A 23,976-nucleotide genomic window follows, 5' to 3' on the forward strand; every position below is an offset into this window, starting at 1 on the left:
CTCTGCGCAATCTCTGCGTGGGTTGAATCTGCTCCTCTAGCCCAACTGTGTCAATCCTTCCTAGCTCAAAAAGATAACGTGGCTCTCCGTGAGCCTGATTTGCCCTCCTCTGCCTCTGCGATGGCCCTGATGGCTAACGTAGCTACTGCGTGAGCTCCTCCCAGCTACTGGGTCTTCCTCTCCCGGCTCAAAATGTTGACGCAGGCACTGCATGAACCTCTGTGTCACACTCTCTACACTGCGTCACTCCTCCTCTTGCATCTTCAGCTCTGGAACAATGCTGTCTCTTGAGACAACTGCTTCTCTGCTGCAAATTCTCAGATTTCTCAGTTGGTGTCTTCAGTTGCCTATGATTTGCAATTGCTTTGATACCATGTGAAAATTCATGAATCTAACACAACAAAAACCCCTACTGCAATTATTGGTTTACAATCTCCTACTTGTTCTTTACATTAACAAGTTATTTAATTGACATTGAAGTAAACACTATTGCAGCCTTCACAAATATATAGATCATGCATTGAAATAAACTGAGACAATAACACAAGGGACACCGTTATTTTTGGACAATCGTCCCCAAAAAAACCCAATGCAAGAAAACCGGTGCAGCAAATATGAGGGTTTTATTATTAAGCAGATTTCGTGAATACAACTAGGGTGCCAGAAATGGCTCACCCAACAAAGAATATCCTTGGCAGTAGTACCTCTATCCGGAGACAGATATTCCGGCAAATCAGTGACCAAATGATCAAACCCCACAATGACTCTGGTTGTTCCCTATGCTGGACAGCGAAAGCTACTCCAAGCACTGCTCAGGAACTGCATCACTCCTGCAAGAGCTGCGTCACCCTCTTCCGACTCATAATCTGCTGATCTGCTCCTAGTCTGCCCCACAGAATCTCCCTAGAGCTACCTCTGAGGCCCAGCGTCAGCCTCTGTGGCTTTTGTGTCCTCTACGTCAGCTCTACGGCCTCTGCATCAACCCTTCAAGGGCCTGCGTTGTCTCTCCCGACACTGTGTTGCCTCTCTGCTATGTATTCTTCAGCCTTGGATGAAAATCCCTTGTTGAACTACCCCTCGCCGCAACTCTAATCACTAACTCGATTTCCTCAGCAAACCCTGCCCCAAAAAATCAAATTCTTGATCTCTCTTCGTGTATCTCCAACTGACCCTCAAGCCTCTTCTTATATTTTTCTTATTGAACCAATCAACAGTCGAGATTAAGTCCCTAATCAATGGCTAAGATTAGAACTAGCTTGATCCTCGTCACTTAGAACTTTCTCTCCCATTTTTTATTAGTACACATTAATATTTTTATTTTCCTAAGTTTAGACTTAGGAACCCATTAAAAATATTAATTATTTTAATACCTCTTCATCCGGGTGGAATTTCTCCAAACGATTTCTGGGTCTTGGAGATCTCATGTGCCTTAGCCTCTCCACCAATTTTCATGGCTAGAGCACATCCGATGCTACCCAAAATCAACATGTACACCTGAGGCAATGACATCAGGCTGAGTGGATTCACTAATGTAGATTGGGTTGGAAGTTCAGTAGATCGGAAAAGTACCACTAGGTACTGTTTCAATATTGGATCAGGAATGACCTCCTGGCGTAGTAGGAAACAGAAATCCGTAGCTCTAAGCTCAACTGAAGCTAAATATATGGCAGCAAGCACAGCATCGTGTGAAGCCATATGGCTTAGGAAGTTGCTTGTGAATCTATGTATTCAGGAGAAGGATGGAAGCGACGGTGACGCGACCAATATTTTATGTGATAATCAAAGTTGCATCAAGCTCTCTGAGAATCCTGTTTTTCATGATTGGTCAAAGCACGTTGACATTACGTGTCACTTTATCAAAGACTGTGTCCAACGAGGGGCAGTACAGTTACAGTATACCCCGACAGGAGAACAGGTGGCACACATTCTCACCAAGGCTCTAGGAAGAACAAAGTTTGTTTATTTCAGGGAGAAGATGGGGACGATTGAGAATCCATTTCAGTAGAAGAAGCGGATAGTACAAGGAGTTGCAGTGCAGCAATTAGCAGTGGCAGTGCTATGGGCAGTATGATGCAACATATTCAGAGGAAGCTGCAATACATATGTAGCAATGACAGGGGCAGGGTCATGGGCAGCAGTACAGGGTGCAGCAGCTCAGTAGATGAGGGGCAGCAAGTCGAGCATCAGCAACACAGTAGATGAAGGGCAGCAGGCCGAGCATCAGTAGCGCAGAGGACGGAGGCCGAGGATCAATGTGATACTTTTGTTGGGAAGTATTGCTAGAGCACATTCCTCGCTAAGAAGGAGTGTTGATTTTGGGTAGCATCGGATGTGCTCTAGTTCCGAAATTTTGTGGAGGGCCTAGAATACATGAGATCTCCAAGACCCATAAATCGTTTGGAAAAATTCCACCCAGATTGTGAGTTATTAAAATAATTAATATTTTTAATGGGATTCCTAAGTTCCTAAGTCTAAACTTAGGAAAATAAAAATATTAATGGATATTAATAGAAATATGGGTGAGAAGCTTCTAAGAGATGAAGATCAAATCTGTTTCAATCTTAGCCGTTGATTAGGGACTTAATCTCGGTCGTTGAATCATCAATAGGAAAAGTATAAGAGAAGACTTGAGAGTCATTTGGAGATACACCGGGCAAATACTCAGTAACCAGAGGAAAATCGATTCTCAAGGAGAAGGAGTTCGATTTCAGAGGGAGAGTTGCAAGGTGAAGGAAGAGGAGGGCATCAGCATCAGTCAAAGACTGAGGAGGAGGTGACGCAGAGCATCAGAGGAACAACGAAAAGGGAGATCAGAGAGAGAGCGCAACAAAGGACACAGTCCTCACACAGAAGTGATATAGAGGTGGTAGGCCTCACACAGAAGTGACGCAAGGATGACGCAGTGAAGGCTGAAGGGTCTCCAATGTGTCAAAATTTCTCCAGAGCAAAGGAAAAAATTGTCTTAGGTGTTTCTCTCAGATGTGTCTCCATATTCTGTAAAATCATTCCTTGTAAAGAAATTGTTGCTGAAGAATAATAAATAAACCTTCATCTACTGAACCGGTTTTCCCGCATTGGGTTTTTCTAAAGGACAATTGTCCAAAAATAACTGTGTTGATGTGATTGATTTTTGTGCTTGTATATCACTGTTATTTTCTCTATGCTATTATGTGACAACTGCAGTAGAATTTATTTTGATATTTACTAAAGGGTTTTGTAAATAACTTATTTAAGTAGGAGAAATATATCAGTTACTGCAGTAGAATTTCGTGTTAGAAATTTTCACACGAGACGTGATCTGCCTTATCTCATTTAAAATCTCATAGAATATTAAAGATCCAATAAATTGAATTTGATAGGAGGAAATTTTTGCATAAAAGTTGCCAACAAGAAGCTAAATTTTTCAGGAACTTCAATAGGAAAATTGATGAATTTCAATTACGAACTTAATTCTCTGGAATTATGAACTTAGTTTGATTAAGCAGTTAAGGTGGTTGTTATTGCAGGCTGTTCAATGGTCAAAGCATATTCCTGGAAGTTGTACCACACATACATGCCAATTTGGCTGAATGCGAATGGCAGATCCAAGTAACACCAGAAACCTAGGCCCATAACCCTAGTATCCTGTAATTAAAGCTCTCAAATGACAGAAATCTGAAAAGGAAGAAAGCAATTGGACTGTTGAATATGATCTATAGTATATCCAGCTTTGTTGCTACTTTCTGCAACAGATAAGAAATTGAAGTCAACTAAAAGCATAGAACACAAAATATGGCTGCAAGATAGAAGGGTGTCATTGAACGCTTTACAGCTACCAATAAAAAAGAGTGTCATCGCTTGAAATCAACCTCAATAGGGTCCCAAAACAGTTGTATGTATGAAGATGCCATGTGAAGAAAAGTATGTGGCTTTGGAAACATGCTGTGCAATTTTGGGTATGGCCAAAATCCCAGTGAAGAAGATGTATCGCTCCTAAGCAATGTTACATTTATCGTCTTGATGAATTTACTGAACAGTCCAGAATGAAAGTTTTCGGCAATATCAGGGAAAATAGTATAAATTATAGGAAGATATTGGGAAAATTAAAAGAAAAAAATACAAAAAAAAATCATTTTTTCAATTTTTTAAACATCTAAAGCGACAACAACATCAAACAAAGATACAAACACATTGCTACATAAATATGAAAATAAAACTGAAATATACAATGTATAAGATGTCAAGTAGTACACCACACATCAATACAGAAATATGATATATGTCCTGAGTCATCAGTCCTGATAGGATGATACAGAATCACATCTGCACAAAAATAAAGATATCTCATGAGATGAATCATGGCAACAAAAATGGCAGATTTCCCGTTGTTTGTATGATCAAAAATGGCCACGGTATCCTCAAAGCTCAATCCCCTAAGTCACTTTTGCAAAATGAAAGTTAAAAGACCAAGATCTGGTTATAAGGCCATAATTTCCATATTATCGCTATAGTTACTGAAATATCGCCATTATTTCAGCTTGGGAATGACTCGTGGTATATAACCAATTAATGTAACACTGCTCCTAACATCCAAAAGTCAATGCCCTCCCCAAGAAAGTAAAGAAGGTAGTGATGCCAGCATCAGTACAAACTCTAGCATGTCATTTTACACTAGCACCCTTACCAATCAAAGTAAATGTGTTTAAAGTTGACAAGAAAGTGGGGCATAGCTGAGATGGTACAGCCATCAACACCTCAAACAGCAAAAAAACTACAAGGGAAAGACAAATAGCTTTGGCACCAAAGAGTCCACCCAATATCAGAATGAAAAACTAAACCTTTAGTAAAACTGATACACACATTACGAACACCAATACACCTTTTCTGGTTTTTATGTGGTACTCAGGTGTCAACTACACCAACTTTCCTCTTTTCACCTCCATGAAATAAGGGTTGAGGCAAGACCATCAGATCATGAGGTAGAAGTAGCGAGCAGACTTTGGAGATCAATTTCAGATATCCCAAGGGATTCTCTAATAATAACCAAATCAAGCTTAAACACTTGATGCGTCAATAATAAGTGCAGGGAGTTAAATGCACTACTAAAATTTCCAGCCAAGCATATAGGAAGCTTTTTCTCAAAGAGTTTTTAAAACGTGGGGAGAAAAAAATTCTCTTGGCATGAGAAAGAGCTTCCGAAATTTATTGATTCACAGTGATTTGAATGAAATTTTATTAGCATATTGTGGGATGAAACACAGCATGAAATGGCACAAAATACATAAAGATATTATAAATTAAAACATAGCATAAACTCATCTTGTGTGATGATTCGAAGTGATGGGAGCCATGTTGCGGGGGAGCGCCCCCCCCCCCCCGAACCCGCTCCCGAATCGCGCTCCGGGCGGGAGCACGCTCCCTTAAAAAAAATTGCGCTCCCTGGTCTGTTAGGGAGCGACATATGGAGCGATCGCTCCGGCGCTCCCGGAGCGATTTTTAATGCTCGGGAGCGATCGCTCCCTAATCACTCCCGAACATTAAAAATCGCTCCGGGAGCGGTTCGGCGGAAATAAAATCCGCCGGACCCGAAAATAAAAATAAAAAAAATTTAGAAAAAAATTTTGGTTTTATAAGCCCAATGGGCCAAAAAAAATTCATTCTAACTTCATTGAGCTTGAGTTTGGAGCTGGAGCAAGAGCAAAGGAGCGAGGAGCAAGTGCTGAGGAGCGAGGAGCAAGTGCCAAGGAGCGAGGAGCAAGCCTACAGAGGTAACTTAGTAATTTAGTTAGTTTAGCTGGTTAGGTAGTTAATTTAGTTAATTTAATTTAGCTGTTTGAGTTTAAAGATCATGTATATAAATTAAATTAATAAATTAAATTAATTAATCCCAATAAATTAAATTAATTTGCAGATTCAAGAATCAAAACCCTACAAACATCAAACACCATGGACCTGGCTATATTTATTGGCATTTTCCTCTTCCTGGTCCCTTTTATGGTTATTATGGTGCTGGAGAGTAGGAAACAGAGGGGGCCCCAAACTGAAGAGGGGGATGAAGAAGTCGGAGAAAGTAAAATGGGTGAAAACCCCAGTGAGGAGGAGCTGGAGGAGGGTGAACATGACCCTCAAAAAACTAAACAAGACCAAACTCCATTGTGGAAATATGTTCACAGGGCTGAAACAGGGAGAGGGGGTGGAACCACTAAATTTCATTGCCCCCATTGCAACATTGATTACACAGGTTCATACACCCGTGCTAGAAGACACCTCTGCGGAAAAAGGCCATGGGATGGAGAGAAACAAATAGGAATCAAAACTTGTACAGCGGTGTCAACAGCAGATAGAGCCAAATACATAAGGGAAGAGGAGGAAGCCCAATACAGAACAAAAAAATCAAGGGGTTTCTTTGAACCAAGCTCACAATCACAAAGAACTCCTTCAGCATCCTCCCAAGGCAGTGGATATGGACATGGAGGCACAGGGTCATCATCTTTAAGGCGTAGAACCATATCAGGTTTCCTTGATGAGGGGTGTAGGAATGATGTGGATTCAAAAGTTTACAGGTTTCTCTATGCATGTGGGATACCATTCAATGTTCTACGCTCACCTTATTGGCACGAAATGGTTTCTGCCATAAATGATGCCCCTAAAGGATACAAGAGCCCTGGGTATGACAAGGCAAGAACCGTTGGCCTTGATCATGAAAAAGCAAAAATATCACATTCTTTGAATAAAATGACAAGTTCTTGGACTGACCATGGGGTGTCCATTGTATCTGATGGATGGACAAATGTAAAAGGCAAGCCATTGATAAGTGTTCTTGCTGTCTCTGTTAGTGGTCCCATCTTTCTAGCTGCACATGATTACTCAGACAAGTTCAAGGCCGCCATCAACATTGCAGAAGCATTACTTGAAACAATTGAGCGTATTGGCCCATACAATGTCATCCAAGTCATCACTGATAATGCTCCTAATTGTAAGGCAGCGGAAGCAATTATTGAGGATAAATACCCGAACATATTTTGGTCTGGATGTTTGATTCACACATTGAACCTTCTGTTGCATGATATTGTCAAAAACAAAAATGAACAATACCAATGGATTGGTAATTTGTACAAGAAAGGCAAACAAATGATAAAATTTATTACAAATCATAGCAATACCCATGGCCTTTTCCGCAGTCACTCGAGATTGGAGTTGCTGAAGATTGCGAGGACTAGATTTGGTAGCTATTACCTCACCTTCAGGCGCCCTTTGAAGGTAAGAGAGGCATTAGCTAGCATGGTATCAAGTCCACATTGGCAGGTGTTAAAGGAAAGGGCTACAAATGTAGCTGACATGGTAGGTTTTAAAATGGTGGAAGAGGCCGCTCTTGATGGGCAGTTTTGGACAAGTGTGAGGCAGGTATTGGATTTCACCAAGCCAATTTATCACATGATTTGGTTTGCAGATACAGGCAAACCAGTGATTGGCGAGGTGTATGAGCAAATGGATACCATGTTGGGGGAAATAAAAGACATTGTTCATAATAGAGATCCCAACTTGTACAAACTGATTCATGATTGTGTGTGTGAACGGTGGAATAGGCTTAACCTTCCACTACATTGCTTGGCGTATATCCTTACGCCAAAATACTACTCTACATCTTGGTTGGGCCAACCTGCAGCAGGGGGTGGGGTTAGGACCAAACCCCATTTAGATCAAGAGGTAACTAAAGGATATTTGGAAGCATTAGAAAAGTTGGTACCTGACAGGGAGGAATGTGCAGCTGTGCGCCTTGAAATAGGCAGATACTTCAGTGGCACTGGTTTGTATGGTAACTTCCATGCAATGGACGACAAAGATAAATTTGAATCTCTCACATGGTGGGAAACATATGGCGGCCACGGACTTTTGCCAAAATTGGCAAAAAAATTTCTTTCACAGGTTGTAAATTCTTCTTCTGCAAAGAGGTGTTGGAGCACCTACAGCTATATACATAATGTGAAAAGAAACAGAATCAATGAAAACCGAGCAGAAATCTTGGTTTATGTGCACTACAACTTGAGGTTGTTGAGTCATTACTGTGATCAGGCTAATGAGGATCCCACATATAAAATTTGGGACAATCACCCAGAGGATGAAAATTTGGAGGATGGCATTGTACATATTGAAGAACTAGAAGAGGAACTTGTAAGGGATGAAAATGAAGCAGCAACCATGCCACCTCCACCTCCACCTCCACCATCCAGTAGCAGTGCTCGAGGTCCGAGTCTTGTTCCTTTGCTGTCGCCACCTCCATCTACACCCTCGCGTGGAGGTTCTAGTTCTGGTCGTCGGTCTGTGCGGGAGACTCCTAGAAGACCACCACGACCTGCTTATACTCCTGGAGACTCTCGTGGCAAGGGCCACATGTAGATTTACAGTTTAGTTGTCTTTTTTAGTTTCTATTAGACTTTAGTTTTCATAACTGTTGAGTTTTGAGTCCTTGACTCTTGACTCTTTCATATCATAATGATATTTTTTGTAAACATTATATCACTGTGACAATGAAAATTTGAAGTTTGAAGTTGGCCCTTGGCAATTATAACTCATTGGTAATGATTGTGAATTATGAATATGATGCTTTGTGAAAGACCAAAGTTGTTTCATTTCATCTCATTATTCATGTTTCATTTTATAAATTTTTAACATTTCATATCATGTTAACAGTTAGAAGTTAGGACTTAGAAATATCTTCGATATTACTTCTTGTAATGGTTAAACTTAGCTTACAAGTACAACTTTGGTGATCAATGATGATAAATTTTATTGAATTTTCAATTCTGAAAGCTTGAAGTTGAAACTTTAATATTGAATTTGATGAATCATGATTTATAAGACTCAATATGTTGCAGTTGTAATATGTATTTTACTAACTTGTGGACATGGTTGATGACGATTATAATTTCTAGATGATTGATGTGATATGGTTCAATGATCAATCTATGTTTTTTAATGTTTTTTTATGTCTAATTCATCATTCTACATGTTTTTGTTGACATATATGTATCAAAAATTAAAAAATATAAAAAATATATATATTTTTAAAAAATCGCTCCCAGATTCGCTCCCAAACCGGGAGCTTCTGAAAATGGTCGCTCCCGCTCCCAAGTAACATGGGATGGGAGGATCACATTGTCTAGTCACTAACAAGCTGCGTAAGATTCCTAAATTAAATATTAACTTCTAACACAACGAAATATAGTTGCTCACTGCTGCCAATCGCCACATTTCAGCAGCCTCTAAACCATGTCAGACATTTCACCATTTACTGGTTGGTGATCACACAATGCCCACTCGCACATATTCACCTACAGCACTCCAACACCAATGCTCTTTACTCCACACCCACTTCGGCACAATTCCAGGGGCCAGGAGTCAGCATGTCACTGCTCCTATAACATGTGAAGAAACCCAGAATCAAATGAACAATTTATAAAGATATATTATAGATCAAAACACTTACAAACTCACCTTGTGTGTTGATTACATATAATTAATAAATTAAGGTTTGCATATTTATTATAATAATAATATATTTTTAAGGTCATGGCTAAGTCCCCGGGTGCTTTCCGATACGAGGGGGTGGACGGGGCTGCCGCCATCCCACCAGGCCAAAGGACCATGGGACGTGGCAGCACACCCCCATGGTAAATAAGAATGTATTACTCCAGCCGTGTACAGACTGTCATTCTGAATACTTTGAGCACCCCGCAGTTAGACCTTCATTGTATGTCATGCAAACAGTATGTCAGATGGGACTCCACTCATGCAAAGTACTAGCCGATGGTCATTTTGGCCATGGCTTCATGCATTCTCACCCAGACCGAGCTTAGTTTCGCAGTAGATGGTGGCCAATGCAACCAATCTGTCTCACCAACAGTGGCCTGTAGCAGCTACAATTGTCATTCTCTATTGACCTACTCCTCCACGTTCTAGCTTGGCAAAAAACGACATCACCTATTTAAAAGCTACCATTTCAATGGAGTGGCTCCTCCTTTTTCCCTATGGCACTGTAGTGCAAACCATAATTTCCATATTTCCTTCATCTTTAAGCTCATTTTGCACTTGCTTTCCTCTTGTAGGTCAGACGGTCATCCAGCCACCCTTGCACCTAGGCTCCTAAGCAATTAGAGTTCATACACTCATTCCTACTGGCAGAAGGCTTTGGACACAGCTTTGTTGGATTTCTCCTAGCCTGGCATTCTTTTCTAGATCTGTGCTCCCTCTTTTGTTCTTTGATTTCTTGTCCCTTCTGTGCTTATCTCTCTGTTTTGTTGTGACCTTAGTTGCTAGTCCTTTTCTCAGGTGGGTTTTATCATTTCCGCTATGCTTCTCTCTGACTGAATCCCTTCCCTCCTGCTTTGGATGTTGCTAGAGGTTTCCCTTCGTTGTGGTTCTTGTAGCGTTGTCACTCTTCCCTGTGTTCTTGTTACGTGCTCCCCCCCCAATTTTCTACAATTCTCATCTTCGCTACCCTGGCCCTCTTCTTTCTTCTCCTTTCTCACTCCTCCTCCATGCCTTGTCAATGCACCCATGTCCACAGGGGTGCAGCTTACTATCAAGAGTCGGCCCATAAAGGAAACACAGATATGCACCATCACATAGAGGAAACTATTGCCCGTTTCCGCTAACTCACATCAAGCCCCATCTAGGAGGAACTAACCCATGCTAAGGTGGAAGGCACCTCTCACAAACTCCAACTCTCGGACACAAAGGTACTTGTTGAGATGGTAAACTGGGTACTAGACATTGGGCACACTCACAGACACTTCAACCAATATATGCACACAATTGACTTATATTGACACATGAAGTTCCTCCTTCGTAGAGCCTTATTGCACTGACACAAGCATCCGGCGGATGTTCTCCATTCACTTGAGCATCTGCATCACCATATGAAGGACCTCGATCGACAAATGGAGCACATTGAACAACACCTTGGCATCCCACCCCTAGCCAAAGGCATTCCAAGTGACAACAAAGATCCCATCCAGGTTGCATCCATGGATTCTAATCCCTCTACTTAGTTTATGTCTTGCTTCTATTCTATTGGTTTTTTCTTCCTACTGTCCACTTCCAAGGATGGTTAGGTTAGTTTTTCAGGTTTTGTATACTAAATTGACTATCTTAGTACTCTATTATCTTTTGCCTCTCTACAGAGAGTGAACTTTTGGCTTTGGTCCAGCCTCCCTAGTGAGAGATCAGCGTACGATTTTTCAGTATTATCTTGTACTTAGAAGGAAATACAATTTACCCTATAAAAAAAAGGGCATGGCTAAGTCAGACACCAAATTGATATACGAGAATTCTTTGTTTATGGGACAAGAGAGCCATTTCCACGTAGTGATTTGATTGCTAAAAACTATGGACGTACTCACACTCCATCCCTCTAGACTCAAACCTATAACCTCTTACAAAGAAACATATGTTCTTTTCCAACGCTTCATTTCCCTATGAGCTAAGTATGGTGAGTTGTAAGCTCACATAGGGACTTGTATTTACCCAGTTGTCGTAATTATCATTATCCGGCGCTAGGCCTTGTCCATTGCTATATAATGGAGGCCTTCTATGTACTTTTACATAAGTTTGTGAGTAATAGTATACTCTAACATGGTATCAGAGCGGGCGATGCTTGCGCTGTTGAGTTTTTAGTTTTATTTTTTAATGTGGTCTGGTTTTGATCTACTGTAGATCTTGATATTTTCTTTTGTTCTAATTATGAGGCAATTGGATCTCGTTGATGTGATGGGTTTATGGTTTTCGAAGAGGTTGTGGTACTGTTCTTCCTCAGATCATTAGAATGTGCTATCACCGCTGGAATGATGCTTGAATCGTGGCGTTCCACTCAAATCTAACTTAGAAGAAGGAAGGTTCTTACTTAATTGAGGGCTTATCATGTGAGGGTTCTGGGCACATCTCTAGCACCCTTGGTTTTCCTCCATTCATGTTTCTTAAAACCACTAGAGGAGCAACGCATCATACAGCGTGGAAACATCTAGCGCAGCCGTTATTGCCATCAGAACCAGCGCTTGTTGATTCAGAGAACCGTTATGATGCACCTAAATTGCATCGATATGCTTCATAGGGTTTCTTTGTTGATTCTCAAGGTGGGATCCATAGATTTTGTGGGGCTTCACGCCTACGACTTGGTTCAGGACGACCACTGGTTGTTTCTGCTATGCTGACCTCAAGAAATTTCAACGGATCGAGCATCTACAGGGATCGTGATGAGTATCGTTGTAGCGCTTGTGGACAATGCAGGGCATTATTTTGGATTTTTCAACGTGCTTTGACTTCTCTACAAGTAGCATTGCATGAGAGTATTCATGCACACCAGCATGGCTCGCTAGGCCATAGATTGGATTTGTGGATGACGCCTTTTTTATTGTTGTGATCATTGTTTGTGTTTAAATCTCTGCTACTATTTGGATAGATCTAAGTAGCTGGTCATATCTCTGCGTTATTCAAGGCAGAGGAGGTGGAAATCATAGTCCTTCTATTCAAGTTGACCGCTTGCATTATTGGTGATGTGGGAGCGGTAGCACTCTATCTTTCCACTCTGTGGTCATTCGCTGGCAAGGGTGGTGGACTATAGAGAGGCGGCTTGTATAGATCTCCATTTTTAACCACCAGTGAAGGCCATCGATTATTTACAGGGACAAGCGGCCACCAGATGTTGGTTGGGCGATCCAAATCGGGTCAATTTCGGGTTGAAAGCAGATGACATCGACACAATTGCATTAACTAGCTCCAACGATAATATTTTATCTCCATTTTTGCCCCTCTCGGTGAAGACTTAATCGTCCTGTTAAGTGGAATTCTCTAGTTTAAGAGAACATTGTTCTCTTCCCTCTGCTCCTCTGCGCCTTAGTTTCGGGCTTGATAACTCACCAGGAGCATCAACAGCGAATTGGAAGCTTTGCCTTGTCGCATTTTCCATGAGTGGTCGAGGGCTTCACAGATATCTTGTAGTATTTGCTTTGGTTTGGTGAACCCTTCCCATATTTGTGGTAGATAAATTTTGAAGGTGAATTTATTTTTTGGCATTGTTAGATTGTGGGTAACATTCCAGGACATCATTCCAAAACTTTTCAGGATTTTTTTGAAAGGTTAAAATCATATAAAAACTATGTCCAATGGAGTATAGCCATATGTCTGGTTGCTTCATGTATTTGGTTTTTGTTACGAAAACCTTCATTATTGGCTAGTCATGTAAATTTTCCTAGATTGCTCTCATTTGTGTCATTCTTGTAAGTGTAAAGCAACTTTTGTTGCCATCATCAGCATTGTTTTGTAGCAGCTTTCGTGGCTAGTACATTTTCCAACTTGAATTTTTGAAGATGGGTAAAAGGTTGCAGGAGCTCCGTGAGAAGAAGGCTGCAGATGAACTTCGTAAAGAAGTCCTTCAATTACAATCAGTGGTAGTTGTTTTTGCAAGCTGAAAATGCAACTCTTAAAAATAGGTTGCAAACATTAGTAGTTGAGAAAATCCAAAAGGTTGATCATTTAGAATCAACCATGGGAAAATATCTCCAGATGCTTGCAGATGAATTCCAAGAGAAGATGAACCTCCTTGATGATTTGCAGGAAGAAGTTGAGTCTTTTTCTGACTCAAATTTGAAAAAGCAATTGGAAGAGCAAAACAATCAGCATGTTATGGAGATTGATTGCTTAAAAAAACAATGTTGGAACAACATCAACCTTTGTCACAACAGTTGACTAAAAAAGATGAGGTCATTCAGAAGCTACAAGAGTCTAAGCAGCAACTTGAAATGGAAGTTAATCGTCTTCAGAAATGTCAGAAGAGGACACTTGATGTTGAGCTTCCAAGCTCTCCTTCTTCCACACTTGACGATGTTGATTGTCAGATGGTTGATACAGATGATCATGAATCATCACATGTTATTGTTGCACCTATTTTTATAAAACATACTATTGGTATTGGATCCTGATTGTTGAGCAAAATGGGATATATCGGAGGACTTGGGAAGAATGGACAGGGAATTGTTGATCCTATTAACTCTATAGTGCAAACATCAAGAACAGGTCTTGGATACTATCATGTTATTGCCTCATCACCTACATCCATTTGTGAGGTGTTTGAAGAAAATGTTCCTCTTAACTGTGTTGATGACATCGTTGTTAATGTCATTCCAGATGAAAATGTTGCGCCATCGAGCTTTGAATCTGCAAAAGCAAAGCTTGAGGCATTTCCACATCCTCATCAAAGGAAATCATCCAGGTTCCAACATTCTTGGTCAATTTGGATTCCAACATTCAGATCGATTCAAAACAGATGTGAAAGAATGAATCGTGGACCAATGCCAACCATAAGGATCAATCGTGGATGGATCGATGGATAGTCATGGCGTCATTTGAACCAATGCTTGAAGACTTCATATCACCACTCATCAGTTGGTCATTATTGACTGCCACTATTCCCTCAAGTGTGTTTTAGGGGTGTCTTCGATGGTGACAGATGTTGTCATTGCTTTGTTGACAGTGGTCATTTTTTGTTTGATCAGTGTGATGGTGACGGTGTTCAAACCACTTCAGGAGTGTTGTTGCACAACATTTGAGCTGAGTTTGCCATATTTACATGCCTCATTGGTTGTTTTTTGGTTGATGTTGTTGCTTCCGTTCGAAGCCTTGTTCTAGTTCTTTACCAACGCCTATTTTTCTGAAGCTTTTTGGGAGAAGTTGACAGTATTTTCCACCCTTGTGCCTTTGCAACAATCTTACTTCATAAATCAACCGACCTCATTGAAGTTTCATGGCTATCATTTTCAGATTTTTGGTACTTCAGCATTCCATACTTCATTGGAGTAGGCCTATGTTTTTGCCATTCAGTAGATCATTATGGTATCTATAGTTTTAGCTCCATGAAAATTTGAGCATTGTCATCACTCTCTCTCTCTCTTTGGGGGGGGGGGCGGTTCCTACGGGTTTTTCTCTCTTTCTCTGCTTATGAGAGTTTGTACATGGGTACCTAATCAAGACTTGTTGCCAGGACCCATTCTTTGTGTTTTCTTTTTTCTTTGATCTCCCTATGTTTCGCTTAAGGGAAGGTGTTGAAGTTTGTCTTTTCCAACACTTCATTTCCCTATGAGCTAAGTATGGTGACCTGTAAGCTCACATAGGGACTTGTATTTACCCAATTGTCGTAGTTATCCTTAACCGACACTGGGCCTTATCCATTGCTATACAATGGAGGCTTTCTATGTACTTTTACTGTTTTAAATAAGTTTGTGAGTAATAGTATAACAGAACTCACTCAAATTGTATGATAGGCAGAAGGTCTCTAAAAAAACCAAGATACAAATTTGAAGCCCTTAGTTTAGTAAGAAATGAACCAACAGTGAGCCGCACGGAGCCTTTCAATAAACTTTAACTTCTAACACAATAAATTGCATATATTATACAGCTATGTAATGATGTACACCTCACATTCTTTATCGTCAAGCGGGTTTGGCAAGTGGTAAATCAATTTCCTTTTCTTCAGAGACCCAGGTAGAACATGTTGGCATGCTTATGCGACCAATTTGTAGTATTAACTTGTGATATCTCATAGTTCACTAAGCACAAATGATTTGTCCTAAGCACGCTTACAAGAACAGGTGCAAGTCCTTGGATAAATACCCTTGGGACATAGCTCTTAGGCCAAACGTTTCATCCGCGAGGGCATGGCTCAAAAGGGTTCCTACTAACACATAAAAAACTACTACATGGTCTGTTTTTAATGACATCCCATAAATCCTGTTCGCGTTTCTTGACTTCAGAAGATTTGCATATATCAATCCCTATCTTTTCAGAGTTATACCGATTAAGTGGATTATATTCTCATTTAATAATCTTGTTTTTCAATTGATAAGGATTCACAGTGTAATTGAGGATGGATTTGGATAGAGGCTAACCTGATGCAGCCAAGAGAATACCCTCCACAAGAATGAGAATTCCGAGGCCAGCCCATAAAAGAACAAAAACACCTTCATACTGTTGGGCTTGTGGGTCTCCTTCGGGAGCAATAAGAGGCCTTTCCGGAGGTGCCCTGCGAACTATGGGGTTGTTTCCTCTGTCATTGGAGACCTTATTATCACTGCCTTCCTTCCTCCTTGAAGATGGCAATGGCCCAAATCCTCTACCACTTGACTGTTTAGGCAAAGCATCTTTCTCTTTGGTCTGCTCGTCAACAGAGGCGGTGCTCTCATCAGCTACCGAATCATTAGCAGCCAGGATTCTCCATTTCCTGCAGGACCCATTTGAATTGGGTATTCTCAGTAGCCTCTGTGTAGGAGAATTAGTAGTTGAATGCAAAGTCAGAAAAGGAGAATTTACCACAACAAATCTAATGACACAGGCATTACTATTACCATTGGAGAAAAGGGGAAGGGCAGCAGAGGGCATTGCAGTCCCCATGACTTTATAATAAGTTGATGAAATTTATGTGCCAAGAAATAGAAATGCACTATTCTAGCGTACTTTGGCCATGCTGATGAATCAACCCTGCCATTTTCTTCCTTTCAATTCAGGTTTTGTAATAATCTTCAACAAGTTGTTGTCTATCCTATCCCGTATCGGCACTTACCTCATCCAAGCCTTTTCGTCCTACAAAGCGCGCCAGAGGCCGTCGTCGTTGTCTCGTTACGAAATGATGGTCACTGTCTGCATTGCCAATCTAATTGCACTTCTTCACATTTTCGTTATATATTTGAAGATAATTTTAGGTGGCTATATTTTTTTATTTTGAAAAAATTAAGTTACGAAATCGTTACGCAAAGGTTAAATATTTTATGTTTTTTTTATTGAAGTTCGTTAGGTTTAACTAAATAATTTTTTAATTATAATTTCAAAATAATGAAATAATTATTTTTAATTCAAAATAAATTTAAACAATATTTTAATTAATTAAATTTTTTTATTCATTTATTATTAATTATATTAAAAAAATAAAAGATAATAATTTAGGATAATGAAAATTTTAAATTTTATTATTAATATATATTTTAGATTTATTTTATCTCTACGTCAAGAGAGATCGAATCCTTTTTTACTCTAAAAAAAGTTTGCATCTCAAAAGATTTTATCCTTGTTTGATAGATCTCAATTTAAAATGGATCTATGTTAGTTTATATATATATATATATATATAGTATGATAGCAAAAACGTCTTAGTTTGTTTTTCTTATAAGAGCCTTCCTTAAATTCTTTGACATGAATTCACTCTACTTATATAGAGCTTTCTCTTATCTATCTTGCAAAACAAATACACACGCACAAAACATTTTCCTCTCACCTAATTCTAGATTATACAAAGATGCTTGAATTCTTCATTCATTCATTCATACACACAATTACAAATTGACCTGAAAGTATATTTCATTCATAAAATCTTGTACATGCAACTCTTCATAAACATTCATTCCTCTCTCTTAGTCTTATTTCGTATTCATTTGGTCATGAGTTCTCATTACCCTCAGCTTACAATAAGTAGAATTAAGAAATGCAATATATTTTCTAAATCCTAAAAGCACTCCATAAATCTTAAAATCACTCCATAAATCATCTATTTCTAAATTATAGTCACTCAATTTATCCCTACAATCTAATTTACTTTTTCCTTATGGTCAATATCTCACCTATCCATAGCTTTTCTAAAATTATGACTTATTAGTCCTAAAACTTATAAATATATGAACTTGGAAAATACAATTTATTTACACATAAGAATATGAATTATTCTCTAAAATCAAGACCCCATTTTTAAGCTTTTTCACATTGAATGTTGTTGTATCAAGTTTTATGTAATTTAACTTAGCCAAAATGTTTTATTGATAATTATCATAAAAAAGAAAATTAAGTTTTTATTTTATTTTATTTTGACATAGTCAAAATGTTTAGGACAATATTTATAAAATATTTTGATTTTGAAATGAATTATGATTTTTGAAGAATTGGTGACCCATGGTATTGTACCAAAGCATATTTACAAGTTAATAATATCCATGGTAAAATGGGGTGAATATCCATGGTTAAGAATCTTGTTATATTGTAAGTTTTAAGTTTTAATTTTAAAAAAAAATTATAAAATTAAAATATAATATTTATAAAATATTTTGATTTTAAAATGAGTTATGGTTTTTGCACATGTGGTATTAATAAGCCATGGTATTGTAACAAAGCCTATTTAGAAGTTCTTAATATTCACGATAGAAGAGGGATGAATATTGATGGTTAAGAATCTTGTTATATTGTAACTATTAAATTTTCATGTGATTATATTGTCACTCCTACAACACCCTCCAATATTTTGGTCTGCACCAAATTTCAAAGCCTACCTTGGCCTCGTATATTTTTTTCACAAACATTGAAATCCATTCCATGTGTTTTCTCTAGGTGTTTTGGTCCATTTTGCAAGAAAAGAAAAATGTTGTATTTCCACATGTTAAGTGCCACACAATGTATATAAGATTTTTTTGGTGGTTTCAAGGGGTTATCTTTGTGAAAATGAGTTGATCTTACCATGTAAACATTTGTCACACTCATTCCCAAAGTTTTAAGCATTGTCGCACAAGTGTCGTCACAGTCGTCGCAAAGTGTATCTTTAGCGTCGCACTTGTCGTAGGTCGTCACAAAGTTGTCACACAGGAGGAAGTATGTTGGTCATGTGTCCTGGATGATCTATGTTGTTGTGTCGTCAAATGTTCTAAGTGTGTGATCACAATCGAGTCTCATCACTATTCACATCAGCTTCATTGATCCCACACTTAGTCAAATTTTGAAAACTTTATGACCGAGCAACTTAGCCTCATCTGACCCTCCCTAACTGTGCATTGAACAGTTCCAGCCCTCAAGCTACAACCCTGCCTCTTGAAATTGCACAATGCGCAGTTCTTGCCTCCTAGGACTATGCACTACGCAGCCTCAGTGCCCAAGCCCGAACCTTGACCTCCAAAATTGTGCAATCCAGCCCTCCAGCCTGGCCCCAACCGCGCATTGTGTAGTCTATGAGCTCAAGCTTAGCCCTTGAGCTCTTGAGTTGTGCAATCACCAAGTCTGCTCTGCCTTCAAGAACTGCGCAGTTGGCTGAAACAGTGCAAACCCTCTCATCTCGACTCACTAAGTCCCAAAACTGCACAATCTGCCTGCCCAATCTAGCCTGAACTACGCATTGCATAGTCTCAAGGCTCAAGCTTCACCCCTGATTTCCTAAGTTGTGCAATTGCATAGTCATTGAGCCCCTCCCTCATACTGACACCCGGTTATGGCTTAATTAGTAGATCAACATGCAAGATCTAAGAATATGGTTTTATTGAACTAATGTCGTCTTGCCATGAGTAAATTACAGATGTAGGTATCAGTCCATGGCAGGATGATGAAGAAGGAGATGGAGAAGGGAAACATGTTGAAAGACATATTTGTAGTTGATTACGAAAGTTGATTTATCAAGAGAAAGCAAAGGGACACTAGTTTGCGATCGCAGTTCAAGACTTAATATCATTGAAGACTCCTTACCTCTAAGTCATATGGAGGTGGATAGAAGAGCATTCCCAAGAAGACACATAGCAAGGAGCAGCAAGAATGGATTAACATTGCCATGTCAGCAGTGTCATGTCATGTCATGTCCCGAGTCCTCATATGCCACATCATTATTGCGTATTATGTATTATTGATTCAAAATGTATTGTAAAGTGGAAGTCCAAAAGACACATACATAATATGAAGACTAATGTAAAGTCGAAAAGTCATAAGAAGTCAAACAGTCATGAGGGTGGTCAAAGAGTCACAAGGGAGGTGAAGCATCACTCCATTAGTTATATATATACCATCATTGTATGATCAAAGGACTTTTCACTCTGGCTCCTCCCGCAAGGCATTAGAGAGACGAGCTAGTTCTTTTGAGGAGCAAGTGGTGGCGCCAACGCTCCACTATTGGAGTTAGTGGTGTTCGTGTATACATGTGCCTTGGGAATTTTACTTAACATATTAAGCATGATGGCCAGCACATTCTTCATGCATGGATTATGAATATTTGTAAAACTAATCTGTGAATGTTTATGATTCATGTTCATTTTCACTTGTACTAAAGTACTTGAACTATTTCGGTTATTTTAGTGCTTGTCATATTAAGAATGTGTTATAATGGTTGCAATTGTAATGCCCCACTTAAATCTTATCATGCAAATTTTATTAATGTTTACATTACCTGAAAATATTGAGAAATATTGGTGAATACCTTCAAATTGGAAACTATAAATTTATTTACTAATATAACATTCATTATTTATATTTTATTAAAATTCCCAACTTGCCTTCTCAAATTGAATCTTAGGTAAGATATGGTCTCCTTCCATTATTTCAAACTATATATATATTCATCTCATATTCCCAAATGTACTCTCACATTTACTTAGGAGGAGACATGATCCTCTCCATTTAATTACATCTCACATTCACAGATGTACTCTCACGTTTACTAGGGAGAAGGCATGGTCCTCTCCATTTAATTACATCTCACATTCTCAAATGTACTCTCACATTTACTTGAGAGAAGACATGGACCTCTCCATCTAATTATCAATATATATATTCATCTCACATTCCCAAATGTACTCTCAGATTTACTTGGGAGAAAACATGGTCCTCTCCCATTAATTTCCCAATTTTATATTCATATCACATTTCCAAATGTACTCCCAGATTTACTTGGGCAAAGAGAAGTCAACTGTAAGGATGGAGGAGAAGTTAATGACATTAATGAGAGGTGCTTGAGGTGGAGAAGAGAGGGAGGGTATAAAAAGGGAAGGAGGAAGGGAGAAAAGGGCATGTGGGGTCTTGCTTTGATTTTGGGGTTGACTGTGATTTGGGTTGGCTGTGATTTTAGGATTGTTGTGATTTTGGAGACCTAAGGAACCTGTGGAGGTTTCTTGGGTTAGTTGAGAGAAGGGAAATATTGTTTATCTTGGTCTGAATTATTCATTTTGAACACACTACATCTGGTTGGACTTGGGCTCGGAGGGCTAAGGAACCTGTGGAGGTTTCATGGGCTAGGAATTATTTCCTAGTTGGCTAGGAGGTAAATCCAGTCGGTAGTCGAGAGGAGCGTTTCAGCAGGAGCAACAGCTCAAAGGCATCTCCAACCACCGGTACATGTATTCCTCTATGCATAAGTTACTCATGCAACTTATTGAAATGAAATGTTCACTATAAGTTGTGAGGATTATAATGTAAATGGTAAATTTTCATTGTTTAAATGTCTTGTAAGAAAGTAAATTATTGCCTCTTATTGTATTTAATTTCCAGAGAAAATAGGTCTGTTAGAAGACCCTAGGATAAGGCCTTGCACTTGGTATCAAAGCTAGGTTCAACTCTTCGGGACTTTATAGGCCCTATGCACTTGCTTCAACATACTAAAATTCTTTGCTAATAGAAATTTAATAACCAACCCATGAGTAAATTTAATTCCCTTGAAGATATTTTTCTCCTTATCCTGCTTAACCTGGCTGATCCCATTCTGGAAGCGGTCAAAGACTCCTTCTGTCTCTTTGTCCAAATGGAAGTCCTTCTTGTTGAAGATTGTTAAATTGCTTATGGTTTCATTAAGAACAGATAGTAGCATATCTTCTTGTTTTGTCTGCTCAAAACTACCCAGACCTTCAAAGTCCAACATGACATAAATGTGTTTCTCTACTGCTCTCACAGTCATCCACCCTCCATAGGTACGCCTTCCACCTGCCACATCCAAAAGAGACCTTGACAAGTGGTTTAACAAATAATATTTCCCGCTGCTTTGTTTACCCATGGATGATATGACCATAATTTCGCACTCCCAGTTACTAAGAACTGTTTGATAAATGCCAAAAGCTATCAAATTTGTCAGAGATAAACTGTCTATATAACTCAGTTCCGGTGGCATCTGAAACCCATTCTTGAGAGCAAGCAGTCCATTGTTTTCTGCGCGGGCTATTTAGATAGGAACAAGGCACGCAAGCTTGCGAATCCATGTTCCCATAGCCTTGGTTACCAAGCCGTTAGATGAACTGAATCCCCAAATATCCATGGTTCAAATCTTTTCACATCAATTCGAATCTCTGTATTTGAGAAATATTTACCTTTTTCCTTCTCCATTTTTTGAAGAAGAGTTCTCAAGGCATTCTTACAGGCATCCTCATTACTTTCTGTATCAATGCCTTTGGTGCTTAATATTACATTGATAAAAACAGTCTTCTTATCTTCAGAGAAGAATGCGGGACTAGTTGCAAACTTATCAAAATATGGTATATATACTCTAATTGGGGACAAGATCCAGAAATTCTTATTTCTTCGGGCACTTGAACTACTACTTCCTATTGCTTGCAATTGAACAACTTCCTTTGCTGAAATAGTTTCAATATGTGGGAAGAAATGCTATAAGGAACTGATGCACTGAAGAAAACAAGATGACTCTGTGATCCAAAATTTAGATCTTCAGTCATTGTATCAATACTGGTTGATTATTTGTATCTTGATAAGCCCTGTGGGATAATCTAAAGGAATTGATCATTAAAAATTTCTGATTGAAAAAGTCTTGTTTCTGAGTTATGACTCGTGATCCTTAAGAATCCATCAAGGGTATATTCAACAAAGCCGAAGTAAGGTTTGGGAATGTCGGAACCTCACCAATATGAATGAGAGAAAGGAGGACTATATTCTGATCTACCACTTATTTCTGACATCATCCCAGAAAAACCAACACCAATGGCATCAATTTCTGCAATGCTCACATTCCACTGAACTTTTGCGGTGATAAAAAAATAAAAAATAAAAACAAAAATAAATAAATAATTATATGTCTGTGTGATGAAGATTGATTCTATAGAAGAAAAAACAACAGTTTCAAAATCTGTATTGTTACCAATATTTTCATCAGAAACCGTGAATTTATCATGAAAAATCATGTCTTCTTCATTTGTGGATAGTGAAGACCCTGAATCATATCTACGGATGATATTTCAGTCTTGGCATCAATAAGAAATGTTTTCATTCTTTTAGATCCAAGAATAAGTGATCCATCTGGTAATGTAAAAGGTGTATTATCAACAACTTCTTTGGTGTCTTTGGAAGATACTATACCCCATAATGTTTATCAAAGGCATCCGAGTTCCAGTCTTTTCTACAGAATAAAAAAAAGCGGTCCCCTATTCACAATTGTGTAACCTATTTCAAACTCTCCACCAACGGCCACTGTGGAATTGTCATCATTTTTGTCATAAGAGAATGTTTGGTGAGATGCAAGTGAACAACCAGATGAAAATGACCAAAAAATATTTCCATATTCTGTATCCATGACATATATAATATGTGGAACAGGAATTACTTTATTTTCATCTTTCCCATAAGTTTGTGTTTACATCTGGATTTTTTTTACCAATTGTTACTGCACCTTCGGAGATAAGTGGTAATGTATCAACCAAAGAAACAACCTAGCTACCATGAATAGAGAGAATCTCATTATGCATCTGCACCCCTTAAACCATGGTAGTTGCATTCATGCTATCACCTATAATTGCATCTGATGTCAAAGTTCTAGCTACTTGTACAGAATTAATCACACCTTGAATCTTTTGTAATGAATGTTTCACCTAATTGATGTTCGTGATGGCCATCTAGAAATTCCATGGTGCCAAAATACCCTCCTCAATGTGGTTGGACATACTCACATGCTCATTGCAGCATCTGGATTCTGCAGGGCTTTTGAAAAAAAAAATTCTTGAAGAAGGTGATAATTTACTCTCTTTCTACTTATACCACACTTCCTTTCTAAATACTTTGTCACATAGCTAATCTGTTGAAGTAATGTTATAAACTTTCAAGTTTGAAAGAAGTTTCATGATCATATTACAAACCTGGAAGCCGATATATTATGTGATAAAAAAAAAAAAAAACAAAAACAAAACAAAACAAAAAACAAAAAACAAAATAGAACATTATTTTAAG

General features: G+C 38.8%; 1 protein-coding gene across 1 annotated transcript in view; it reads right to left on the minus strand.

Annotated features, from left to right (window-relative positions):
* The window catches only part of LPA2 (low psii accumulation2), a 73,914-nt gene extending 57,333 nt beyond the window's left edge, over window positions 1–16,581 (minus strand). Inside the window, exon 1 of the mRNA XM_089405245.1 lies at window positions 15,918–16,581. Coding sequence (XP_089261371.1) covers window positions 15,918–16,419 — 502 coding nt within the window. The 5' untranslated portion in view covers window positions 16,420–16,581. The remainder of the gene's footprint in view (window positions 1–15,917) is intronic.
* Between the last annotated feature and the right edge of the window lie 7,395 nt (window positions 16,582–23,976).

Source organism: Pinus tabuliformis, chromosome 2_2, assembly GCF_031772625.1.
Source record: "Pinus tabuliformis cultivar Carrire ecotype Pingquan chromosome 2_2, CPIR1, whole genome shotgun sequence".
NCBI lineage: Eukaryota > Viridiplantae > Streptophyta > Pinopsida > Pinales > Pinaceae > Pinus > Pinus tabuliformis.